Source organism: Pollicipes pollicipes, unplaced genomic scaffold (genome assembly GCF_011947565.3).
Source record: "Pollicipes pollicipes isolate AB1234 unplaced genomic scaffold, Ppol_2.1 Scaffold_4740;HRSCAF=5597_pilon_pilon_pilon, whole genome shotgun sequence".
NCBI lineage: Eukaryota > Metazoa > Arthropoda > Thecostraca > Pollicipedomorpha > Pollicipedidae > Pollicipes > Pollicipes pollicipes.
The window spans coordinates 12056640-12069867 of NW_023596545.1; the positions used below are offsets into that span (position 1 = coordinate 12056640).

The 13228-nt window shown below is 60.8% G+C and overlaps 1 protein-coding gene across 2 annotated transcripts in view; it reads right to left on the reverse strand.

Moving 5' to 3' along the window:
• The window catches only part of LOC119098610 (janus kinase and microtubule-interacting protein 1), a 30482-nt gene that overhangs the window by 3109 nt on the left and 14145 nt on the right, over positions 1-13228 (reverse strand). Inside the window, exons 3-4 of one of the 2 annotated variants that reach the window (XM_037221581.1) lie at positions 13036-13152; positions 388-504 (exon numbers count right to left, since the gene is read on the reverse strand). In XM_037221581.1, the coding sequence (XP_037077476.1) occupies positions 388-504; positions 13036-13152 (234 nt within the window). Of the gene's footprint in view, positions 1-387; positions 508-13035; positions 13153-13228 lie in introns of both variants that reach the window. The other variant, XM_037221580.1, reaches the window with a different exon arrangement.

Sequence of the window (13228 nt, forward strand, 5' to 3'; positions counted from 1 at the left end):
GAGGATCACCCGGCGGCCGCTGTCAGCCATCGACCCGAACGGCCGCTGTGCTGACAGTGGCGCCGCGTTGCCTGCCGGCGTCACAGCGTCCGCCTGGGGCTCCGAGGTCCGGCCCCAGCAGCGCGAGCTCGCCCCGGCACCAGTGAGATCCACACGTGCTCGCCACAGGGGCCGCCCCTGGCCGCCTCCCGCCGCCCCAGACGTCCCGGCGTGGGGACGTAGGGGCGTAGCCGCGGGCACATCTCGGAACACTCCGGGCGCCCGTGCACCTCGATTCATTTATTTTCATCCGCCACCACAGGGCCGCTGTCGTGTATGTCTGGCATGTTTGAGCACGCTGAGTGAGACTGCAGAGCGCCAACTCGCCCGCCCACGTGTGCCGCTCACCAGTTCGTTGTTGTCGAGCTTGAGGTTGCGGCAGCGCACCTGCAGCTGGCTGACTTGCGAGCCCAGCTGGGAGGCGCGCCGCACCAGGCCGCGCTCGCGGTCCGTCAGGCTGGACCGCTGCTGCGGAGACACGAGGGCACGCCGCCGTCAGCGGGCGGGAGCGCGCGAGCACCGGTGAGGGGGTACCGGACGGACGCCACCGCCGGGGTGCCGTGACGCACACCTCGGAGAGGAGACAGAGGCGGCCGGAGAGAAACGGCGCCGCACACGGAGCAGACAGGCCAAACGCAGAGATTTTGGGGAACATTTCACAGGGGCAGACGTCGCGGCAAGGGAAAGAGACAGGGACAGGCACGGCTGCCGAGGCGCGAGGATGTGTTCAGCTGTCAGGGAAGTCAGGGCAAGTGATCATAACAACACCACGGTGAAGAGGGCTCGCACATGAAATGGAACGTAAATAATTGCAGGGTACGCGGACAAACACCACTGCCAGTGTACAGGAAGCGTCACGATCGGAGAACAGGAAAAATACGTCACGATCGAAGAACAGGAAAAACAGCAATGTCATGACACGGGGATCAACGCGAACACGGGTTCGAGGGTACGCGCCACATCTACCGACAACGGGCAGGCACCGCTTCCAGGGCACCGTGGCGCAAACGACTCGACCGATGTCCGATGACCGCGCGACCGGATTTGCTTGTTTCTGAAGCAAACGGACGCACGTGACGTGAACCATAACGCACCCGTGCAGTCCCCTCTCACTCCTACCATCACCCGTGCGCGTCACGCTCCCGGCGCCGGGGCCGCCGCGGAGCCGGCGGTGAGCGCGTAACGTACCGTAACGTAACGTAAGAGAGGACGCCTGCTGATTATCTGCGGTGTCGGGTGCTGGCGAGGGCCGCCGCACGGCGCCCATCGGGGAAGTCTCGCCCAAAGCAGTCGAGTGTCGAGTACAGAGCGGATTCGATCAGATTGTGGCAAACACTTGAACCGCTGAGCGCGTTATACGCAGTCAGACCTTTCTGGCCGCGACAGCTGAAGGCACCGCCGTCATGTACGGCCGTGACAGGTGAGGGACCAACGGCAGACGAATTCCTGATCATCCCGCGCGGCCGGAACAGCTCGGCGGGAAGGCCAACCTGCCCTCTGGGCACGACTCCGGGAAATGTCAGCAGTACATCGGTGCCCGCATCGCACCCCGGACAACTCTGGGCGCTGGTAATGGTGTCACCAGTTCGGCACCGGGTCATCCAAGGCGAGGGCAGTACAGGAGACTCGCCAAATTAAGCTGGATAGCGTGGAACTAGTCCCCACCCACCGCCGCCCACACCGGGGCTCCCATGGCGACGGGATGGTGGGCAGAAGACTGGGACTAGCCCAGCGAATAACTTGTGATGACCTTCAAAGGTCGCAGCCGTAAAATGTCAGCTTCGGTGAGTTACGATCAGGTGTGGTTGCAACAACCGTACAGGCGTTGGGCTCATTTGACAGTTTCTCTACAATAACGTTTAGGTTTCACCCGAACACTGAATCCGACGAATTCCGGTCCGCGCCTGAACCTCCCATCAATATACTGCTGTCCACGTCCGGATCTCACCACCACCACAAAATATTAGCCGTCTACATCCAGACATGGACACCAACACTTAACGTTTGCTGTCCACAGCTGGACCTCACCACCAACACTAAACGTGTGTTGTCCACAGCTGGACCTCACCACCAATACTACACATCTGCTGTCCACAGCCAGACCTCACCAATAACACTAAACGTCTGTCGTCCACAGCTGGACCTCACCACCTACACTAAACGTCTGCTGTCCACAGCTGGACCTCACCACCAACACTGCACATCTGCTGTCCACAGCAGGACTCACCACCAACACTACACATCTGCTGTCTAAAGCTGGACCGCGCCACCAACACTAAACGCCTGCCGTCCACAGCTGGACCTCGCCACCAACAACAAACGTCTGCTGTCCACAGCTGGACCTCACCACCAACACTGCACATCTGCTGTCCACAGCTGGACTCACCACCAACACTACACATCTGCTGTCTAAAGCCGGACCGCGCCACCAACACTAAACGTCTGCCGTCCACAGCTGGACCTCACCACCAACACTAAACGTCTGCTGTCCACAGCTGGACCTCACCACCAACACCAAACGTCTGCTGTCCACAGCTGGACCTCACCGCCAGAACCGCATGACTGTCATCACCGCGGCCCCGAACGAGTGCGGCGGCCGTGGCGGCCAGAGAACCGTTCGTCAGGCGGCCGGCGGCGGCCGGACGTACACTTATACGTCATCTCCGGACGCGAACACGGGAGCCGACACAGTAGCGGCCACGGGAGCGGACTCGGGGCCGTCACGGGAGCCGACACAGGGGCGGAAGCAGAAGCGGCCACGGGAGCAGACACTGGAGCAGACAAGGGAGCTGACACAGGGTCGGACAGAGAAGCGGTCACAGAAGCGGACACGGACGTCGATACTGGAGCAGACAAGGGAGATGACACACGGGCGGAGACAGAAGCGGACACGGAAGACGACACGGAAGCCGACACGGAAGTCGCCGCGGAAGCCGACAAGAGATCCAACGTAGAAGCCGACACGGGAGCCGAAACGGCAGCCGAAACGGGAGTCGAAGCGGGAGCCGACACGGGAGCCGATACGAGAGCCGATACGAGAGCCTCCTTGATTGTTACCTTGGCTGTTTTGAGATTTTGTTAGGCAAGAGCTGATGCGAGATTAGAGCTGGTTTCTCATGCTCTAGTTATGACTTCAGTCTCGTTCATCTCACCAGAACTATACATGCAGCGTGTCTGCTCAGACTGTTCAGAGAAGCGCTAAAACAAAATAAGCCGGTTCGAAACGTGATAGACTCCAGGATCAAAGAAGGGACCTGCTCATTTTTTTCCTGCTGTAGAAAGCGTCTCTGTGAAAGTCGGTGCATACGAGTGCACTTTAACCCTATCCCAGCTTACAAGCACATTTTCCGACAAGCAAGCGACGCACATAGACGGGTTTGCTACTGTGGCCGACATTTTCGATGTGCATCTTTCGCACGGTGCATTCTCATGCCTTTTAATACGGATGACGAGAGCGAAGTAGCTAGGGGCCACGGAGCCACACCGTAAATTAACATTGGTGCGTATTATCAGTATTTCGTAAGGCTGAGGGTTGTACAACCTAACAAAACATTAGCAATGCCACGCAACAGGAATAATTACCAGCACTAAAATCCGAGCCTTTCGGGCCGAAGCGTGAGTGACCGTGTTGATGAAAGCAAAATATATGAGGACAGCTCCGGCTCACAGCGAAGAGATTGGTCATAGGTTGCGACATTCCCAATGCATGCTATGAACACAGCACATCTCGTGCCATCCGTCGGCCCTTCACTTGTCGCAAACGGTTTAAGGCGCTTGGGCATCGGCATCCAGCGCATACAAGTTCCTCTGGCTTTCTTTTACATCAAAAATACCACGTGCAAAGCAATGACTCTACCCAGCCCCGGCCCGTTAATCCTCGACTTGACGTTGCCACACTGGCGACCCGATAAATCCCGGCACCTACCGTTGTTTTCAACCACACATAATTGCGAGTGGCTTATCACTTGAGCACTTTGCAACATAACGGTCTTGCATACGCGTTATGGCGTCATGCAGCCATGGGAATGGGGGAGCCGTGACGAGCTGGTGGGACCGCCAGTGACAGCTCCATGACGAGGGTGATGCGTTAAAAGAGGTTCGCATGAAGCGAGTTAATGTGCCGTTTGGTACGCGAATGACACGCTGGGACACACTTGCAGGTTGGCATCGTCAGTGAAATGCGCGAGCCTAGACGGACTTTGATACGCTCGTGTGTGATGCAAGTTTCCCTGCGTGTTTCATGCATTGCTTCGACGCCGTTGCTCTTTGTATTCATTGCGTCGCTTCTTATATCATTCCCCGTTCCGCCGCATCTCCGCACTCCCAGCTTCCGCTCTTCACTTCTCTATCGCCCCCGGCGGCCTGGCCTGACGTGTGGGAGACCCGGGCCGCAGTGGACACCGACCGAGGACGTGAGGCGCTTTCCCAGCGACCCGTTCTCATCAGTCGATCTCAGAGGCGCCGACCAGCACGCCGCGTAGGCCGCGCGGTCCGCTCCACGCACCGCAAGCTGAGACCGCAGCGTCCGCCGTCGAAACCGGCGCGGCGGCGGCGGCGGCGCGCGAGCTCCCTGACCGCGAGAAACGTGGCCGCCGTAGGCCCCTCTCTCACGGAGAGAGACGCTGGAACGTGACATAGTGGGAGAGCGCCGGGTGGGTGCGAGGGACCGCAGGGTTCCACGTGATTTTTCAGGGAGGGCACAGGCGGGAGAGAAGGAGGGCTCAAGAGTTGTTGACTCCGCTGAGAGGCGTGCTAAGATGAATGGGCAATGAACGCGGCTGCGTGCGTCCGTCACCGAGTCCTGTTCCACTCAACCATTGACAGCCCTAGTCCTTTTTAAGCAAGGGCGCGACCATAATGCTCTTAAGGAGTGTGGAGGGACCTTGGTGCAAACGCACCACGCCGCATTTTAACCTTCTGTCAGGAACTATCTGTGGTGAAAAAATGAAAGCCTACGGCCTCACTCTTTGAGCTGCATGCCCATCTTTGAGTAACGTACTTCTGCCATCAGCTAAACTTGTGCTTATGAAATTCCACTGATCTTAATTTGACCTCATCGAGCGCATTGCGGACAATCGCCAGGCATTGCAACGAGCCCACCTGTCGCAACCATTCCACGTCGCACTAACTCACGGGACGCGGAACAACTGCGAGAGCACGCTTGTGGCACCGTGACACGACGTGTCGAATCACGTCACGTGATTCGACACGACGTGTCGAGTCACGTGACAGAACGGCATGGGACGACACCTCGGCACTGCATAGCTTAAACGTCGCAGCGACGCAGCGCAAGGTCAAGCTGTCGTTACCGACACAGTGTCAGCGCTTCAGTGCGAGACCTAAAGTACCCCCTCTAGCGCTGCGCGTGGCGCCTCAACAGGTGTGAGTCCCCCGCCTGCCCAAGTGCGAGTCACTCATTTAACATCGATCAGAGCCGCCGTCCAATCTGCCTGATTAGCTGTCACAACACCGGGTGAGGAAGGAAAGGGTTCGGGTGCCAGAGCGTTCGCGGCCTTGTGGGAAGCGTGATGTTCGCCGGACTAGTGACGCCGCGCAGCAATGATGCAGTAAGAAACGAAAACTTCGACGAAACTAACCGCGACATCCTGACAGAGGAATTAGCTTTCTGATTTCACTGTCTCGTGTTTTATCATGTGGCAGAAAGACGTGTCTGCGATGCTGTAAATTGTGTTCTCAGTGTCTTTGGAACGTCTGTTTTGTTGGAGGGACAGACCAAACCCTTCACCCAAGCTTCAGGGATACCGACGCACCCAACAGACACCGATTTTACAGCCCCACGAGACTAGAACGTACTATTTGATAATACCTCTTTCGGCTCCAAGGACCGCTGGCCATCTCCCGTGAGTCGTTGGCGCCTCAGACTGGGAATAGGCGAATACGTCCGCTTGGAAACGTCCGAGGACGACAAGCTTCTCTTGGATTCGTTTCCCGTCGGCAGGCTGCTGAGCGAGCCTGCCTCTTCACGGGTATCGCCTCCTGCCAGGTCTGTCGCGGAAGCTCGTCCGTCTCTAGCTACATAGACGTCTGTCGCGGAAGCTCGTCCGTCTCTGGCTGCATAGACGCTTCTTCTCGGGCGCTCTGTCGACCAAGAGCGTCCCTCTCGCGCTGGAGATCGGTACCTCTGCGCTCCGTCTGTCACGGACGAGCGTCTCTTGCACGCTACCGGAATGCCGGACCTCGGTCGGTTCGTTACTGAAGGGCGGCCGGCTTGTGCCGAAGAAGAGTCTGTCTCCAGGCGCTCTGGCGCTGGAGACTTGCCGCTTTGGCTTGCGGAGACCCTCTTTAGGCGTTGGTCCGTAGCTGACGCTGCCCCGGTTCGTGTCGGAGTGGCGCATCTTGTTGACGGGTCTGCCCCTGAAAGATATCCGCCGGCACTTTTCTTGGCAGGGTTTGTCACTGCGTGGTGTTTCTCCTGCCCCGAAGGGCCACTCCCTGTCTGTCGGCGGGACGTTGTAGAAGACCCCTCGTGTGGAAGAGAGCCGCCTGATTCTGACCGCTTGGCAAGCGTAGAAATCCGATCACCACACATACTTGACGGGCTTGTCTCCGCAGAGAGGCGCTTCGGCGCTGTAGCGCAGACTCCGTCGAGCGGTTCTCTTACAGGAAACGCGCTTTCCAGCGTCGGAGATCCACTCGTCCTCTGCCGATGTGCCTCTCGAGGGGATCCATCGATCGGTCCATCCTCTTTAAGAAATCGCCCTCTGACTGAGCACTCCACCATCGGAGAGGCCTCACCTTCAGGTCGCTCAGTCACCGCTCTGTTCCTGTTGGAGTTCCCGGCAGCAGGTACTCGCCCATAGCTGGTGCGTTCCGTTTTCGCCGCATGCCCGTGATTAGACCGTTCCGTCGCTGGCGTCTGCTCTCTCTCACCTGGTTCGGGGCCACCACAAGCCCATGTTTCGGCCCGCCGCACCGTCCCCGGAGCCGCTGCCCCGGGGTCTGCGCCGGCGGCGAGCCTGCGATGGTCGTCGCCACCAAGTGTTCCATGGCGTGCGTAATCGGCGGATCCCGACTGGCCCTGCGCGCCACCTGCCCAGACCAGCTGTTGGTCCGTCGTTTGTCCCACCGGCGGGCCCAAGGCCCCGCCTACAGGCGACGGGTCGCTGCTCAAGGGTGGCCTGGGGCTCGATGCGGGATGGGAGGGGGATTGGGAGGGGGGTTGGGAGAGGGGTTGGGAGGGTGACCGTCGGCCCACGCGGCCGTCGATCCGCCAGTGTCGCTGGCCGGCAACCACGAGTGAACTGTCGTCACTCTGTCCTCGGCCAGCGGCGCGTCTGACGTCATCGGTGGCACACCTGACGTCATCGGCGGCACGTCTGGCGTCATCCTCCGACCGAAGGACTTCGTCCAGCTTCTGCTCACCCTCAGACCTTGGGATGGTTGGGAGGCGCCGGGTTGCGAACGCGCTGGCCGCCGGCCGTTCCTGCCGCTGCCCGTCGCGGCCACCAGGTAGCAGCACCGATCCGCCAGGAGGCCGCGCGGCAGCCTCAGGTGGCAGCACCGAGCCAGCCGCCTCCAGTGGCTCAGTCGGAGGGCGAGCGGTCACGTGGTAAACTCCTCGTCGGCCGGCGCGACTGGCATTCGCGGCCGTCGGCGACTTTCCAAGGGGTTGACTCGCCGCACGCGAGCCGACGTCACCGTGCAGTCTCCGCCGGGCGTCGACACCAGTCCCTGATCCCAGGCGACCCGCCGACGAGGTCCCGCCGCCCAAGCTCTCGAACTTCTCCACCAGGTCCCTCCGAAGCGGCGCCTTTACAGAAGGACCCTTGAAGTACTTGGACGCCCGTTCCGCCAGCAGGCGGCTGCGCATGTCCGCCTTCCATTGCGGCTCTCGCTCGTCCTCGACGGGCGGGCCGCCGCCGGCGGGAGCGGGGGCGGGGACGGAGGCGGCCGTCACCGCGGCCGGCTCCTCCGGGCGCGGCACGGCGTCGGCGGCGCCCTCTGGCTCCACGCGGCCGCCCAGTTCGTAGATGTAGCACCACGAGTAAGAGTCGGCGACGTCACTCCGCAGGCTAGTGGTCGAGCGCCACAGTCGTCGCTGGCCGCGATGGAACGTGTACATTCTCCGCGTGCGCGCAAGGGAGAGAGACGCTGGTCCGGCGCCGCAGCCGATCGCGGGCCGCACACACCCACCACGGCACAGGCGCCACTCGGTGGCCGTCTCAAGGGCGCCGAGAAGTCGAGAGCGACCACCGCCGCCACCGGCAACGGACGCCGGTCCGGCGACGCCCGCGCGCTCACTCCGAACACTCCGCTGCCGGCGGCGGGCGCCCCGACCTCCCAGCGACGTCGCTCCGCAGAGTGACGCGCCGCGCCGCCGCGGCCGGCACAGGTGTTCGACATAACCTGCCTAGTGGCTGGGCGTGGCGGCGGCGGCGGCCCGTCGTGACCGGACCCGGGTCAGCGGCGGCGCGACCCACATCTCGACCGCCGATTGGCGCGGCTGGGCTGGCGGCCGGCGCTCGCCCGGCGCTCGCCCGGCCGGCGGGGCGGGCGACCTTGACCGCCACGACACAGGTGTCCGTCCGCTGTCAGTGCGTGCGATCGCACTCGACACGACGCCGCGCGCCCCTTCGACTCGGCGGCGCAGGCTTCCGCTCCGTACGAGCCCAGGTGCGTGAGGAACGCGCGGTGGGAGCCACACGCGCGCGGCGGGTCGCCGTCATGCCGACCGATAATACCGCCTTGGGCGGGGCCGCGGGGCGTGCTCTGACGTCACAAGGCGACAGGCCACACCTGGACGTGTCAATCAGCACGAATGGGGTCACACCGTGCATCATTGGAAATATACCGTACTTGCAGAGGAATGACAGATGTCCGAAACCGGATATTAGCATCACACGCTCTTTTTACTAGGCTTTCTGAATGACTGGGCGCTCTCACCAGCAAGGCCACGGAGTGCGAGTCAAGACCCCAGCACTCACAAAAAGGCAGGGTTATTGCTGAATGTGCTTTCAGAAGGACTTAAGGCCATCTAACAACTAAGGTCACAAGGAGGCGTCAACGTCGCTCAATATTCCAAACAAAGTGGCATTGCGTGATTTTCTTCACATCTAGTTATATAGCATGCGCCTTTATGCCGTGACAGGCGTCTGGTGTTCTTTGTTGGAGCTACGGAAAGCGTCAATAAACCTTGAAATACTTGGTGGGGGCATAACCATTCCCCAATGACGACCCCGCGCGTAGTCTTGCTCAATGCCAAGCATCGGTCGCGCATACCAAAACCCCAAGCTTCGAATCGAATCGAATCTGTTTTTGAGCTTGGGTACTTAGATCGTAAGGTAAGAGTTTTGAATGCGACGTGATTAATCTACCTCTTTTATCACCGTTTCGCCCGGTTTCTCTTCGGATTACGCCGGAGATTGTGGGAGCAGACGGTCGAAATGACAACAATCGTCGGTCGGCCATTGCGTCACTGGTTCACACGGCGCTGCCTGCTTTCGCACAATCGCCTGCACCGCACACAAGCGAACCGTGGAGAAGGAACGGGCACACCGAAGCGGCGGGCCACGCCTCCGCCGTCGTTTCGACCACCGCCGCGATTCGTGATATCGCCATTTATTTTATTTGCGAGGCAGCTCTCACGGGAGGACAGCGCAGATGCGCTTATAAAAGGCAGGAGCCGAGAACATAAGCCACTGGTCGGCGCACTGGTCAACCAAGTTCAAAAAGGTCCCGAGGAAGTGCAACGAAAGTTCCAGCGATACCACCCGGGTTACGTAGGGAAGATGCGGTCGATTATCCGCGAACACGACCCAGCGGGTCAGGAGTTTGTAACGTAACAGACAGAATACACTCAAAATACAGCAGGCACGTCCCATCCATGCCTCGGTGTTTCAAGGATTTCAGCGTACCGTGAAGCAAAGGAACTGAAGTGACCACCACTTACTAACGTCTCGCGGAACTTTTTTACCGCAATCTCGGCATATTCGTGAATGTCGGGCAGTCAGCTGTTAGAGACACCTGATTCTGTTCTTCTTGGCGGTTCAAGGTCAGCGCGTCTGCCGTCCGCACCTGTCTCCAATCAGCCTTATATCAGGTATGAAATAACAGGCCGACTGCCTCCGCCCGTCGCGGCGTGATCTGGATTCCATTAGGCGTCACGGGCCGTGACTATTTGGACCGCCGTGACAGCGTTACGCCCCGAGCTGCGCGGTGGGGTGTCTTTATCTCGCACGGCGCACACGTGGCCGACAGCTGGGTGTGACGGCCGACGGGATGGTCCGGGAGACCATGACTAGTCTGATTAGTCTAGATAGGGTCATGTCTGGATAGTTTCCCGATCCTGATTCCGGTCCCGATCCCGGTCCCGGTCCCGGTCCCGGTCCCGGTCCCGGTTCCGGTTCCGGTCCCGGTCCCGGTCCCGGTCCCGGTCCCGATCCCGGTCCCGATCCCGATCCCAATCCCGATCCCGATCCCGATCCCGATCCCGATCCCGATCCCGATCCCGATCCCGATCCCGATCTCGATCCCGGTCCCCGTCCAGGTCCCGATCTCGGTCTCCGTCCTGTCCTGTCCCGCATACCTCTCCCCACGCCCTCCTCCCAGCGCCAGCCTCCCACGCGCATGGCGTCGACGACGCGCGACGTGCATGGAGCGCCTCACAGCGCGCGGGCACGCACGGGGCCGGTGCATCCCGTTACGGCGCGGTGGCAGGTGCGTACCGTGGCGTCCCGCGCCCCGTATGTATGTCAGCCCGGCAACCAGACGACACCGCTCCGTCATGGCTCGCGCGCGTGTGGGCCGAGTGGATTGCTCGTCGCGGGTGCTCCGCACGCTTCACCCGCTCTCCGGAGGTCATCAGTCCTGCGCCACCGACGCCGCTCGCGGGCGGGTCTCGAGTGTACTCCGCGCGCTCTCAGCCCGACTCGACGGATACGTGAGGGCGGCGGCTGAGCTAGGCCCGATGGCTTATACAGTGGGTGAGCAAACACCGGCGAGATAAAGGCAAATACAGGCAAATGCAGGCGAGGGCAGAACGCCCAGTCCCTATATTTAAAAAACATAGGTAACTCAGCGCAAATAAGACGTAGACTGGCGATCGAGTATTTATTACTTCTACCAGCTGTACCTCTACCAAATCTCCTTGTTGACATTACGCACGTCTTGCTGCCGGCGCTGTTGGTGTGGGGCGTCGCTGCCTTCTCTGTCTCTGTCGCTGTCTGATACCCTGCACATGCCCGCCGACCCCACGCGCAATGAACAGCACCTGTGTCGTGTCCCAGTCGGGATCCCAGCCCAATCCCGGTCCCGGGAGGGGGAGAGGGGAGGGGGAGTGAGCCGCACCGGAAGGACGAAGCTGTCGGGCCACACCCTCCTCGCGCCGGTGTCGGAACGGGGTGCATATGATCCATCGTGCTGGACCGCGGCTACTCCTGCCCGTGGAGCCGGGACCTGACGAACTAATGACAGAGTAGCGTGCCCCACGTGTCGTAACCCATCCCGCCCGGACCCTCGAGCCACGAGTCAAAGTCAAGCCGGGCGTCAGGCGGTGTTGTCAGAGGCTCGCCTGACGTCATCCTCTCCAGCAACCGGACTCAGGATCACCGAGTCATGACTAGCGGTACAGCTGGATAGCTCAGGCTCCGAGACGAGATGTACGAGTGTGATACTTGAGCTCTCCGGGTCCACAAGCGACTCGGCCATGATTTCTAACTCAGCTTTTGACGGCACTACGCGCACCACTCGCATACCCACAGCGCCTATGACAGGGACCCCATAAAACCGCCCAACGAATCGTGTCGTATTGGCGTGTGACTGATCACCCCGTCACGTGTGACCGTCACCCCGTTCCGCGTGGCGGCAGAGGCGTCACGGCTGCCGCCCCGTGTCGGCCGCCAGTGACCGGCGCTCCCCGTCGGCCGGCGGGCGGCGGGCGGCCGGGCATTCAGCTAGCCGTTACTGCCCCTCCCTCCCCGCCCCTCCCCCCCCCCCATCGGCCGCCGCGGGACAGCCAGTCGGCCGGATCCGGGGGAAGTAACGGGAGACAGCCGGGTGCCCGACAGACGCAGCTCGAGCCGCACGGCCCGTAGCTCGGGACCAGAGGCGCACCACGGACGTTTGTTAGAGGGGGCGGCGAGGGGGGGGGGCTGGACTCCACGAAATTTTCCCAAACGCAGCAGTTGAACGGTAGCTGGAAAGCTGAAAGGCTTGCCATTTTTGTGCATCCTTACTCACGCACTCTGCTCTCTAAACACTGAAAGGGTAGGATGAAATAGCACAAGAAGCGCTCGATGCTCTCTAAACACGGAAAGGGTAGGATAAAAAAGCACAGCAAGCGCTCGATCCAGCGTAAGTTGTGTCCATACCTGACACAAGACGAACAAACTCAACGACATCAATTGCTGGAGACGTTGGCATACCAATCAAACTCAGTGACAACCTGCTAGGAACAGCCGCGAAGCGCGCGACAGGTCCGGCTACCGCGACATTCAGAAGCTAGCGTCAGGTCAGGAGCTCCACTGACTTCCCGCGTGTGACATCGCCATTCAGACGAGGGGTATAACAGTCACGTGACCAAATCAGGTCACGGCCTCACCTGTTACACAAAAACACGCCACCCATTAAACTAGTCATCGCACCATGGAGTAAATACGCCGTGATTCCTCTATTTCGACAGCCCGTCACGTCACGTCACGTCACGTCACGTCACGTCACGTCACGTCACGTCACGTCACGTCACGTCACGTCACGTCACGTCACATCACGCCATGCCACGCCACGTCACGTCACGGCACGGCACGGCACGGCACGGCACGGCACGCCACGTCACGTCACGCCACGCCACGCCACGCCACGCCACGCCACGTCACGTCACGTCACGTCACGTCACGTCACGCCACGGCACGGCACGGCACGGCACGGCACGACACGACACGACACGACACGTCACGTCACGTCACGTCACGTCACGTCACGTCACGTCACGTCACGGCACGGCACGGCACGTCACGTCACGTCACGACCGCAACTCACCATGGTCTGGTCGCTCCAGAAGCCCTCCTCTATACCGGTCAGGCGGTATATCTCCTCTCCCAGGTAGCATTTTTGACACTCGAGCTTGTAGATCTGCTTCTCGCGCTCGGCGATCTCCTGCAACGGACAGCCGGCGGCGGCCAGTCAGTGCTACGGTCGCCCGCGTGCTGTCGTGACGATCGACTCCGCCGTT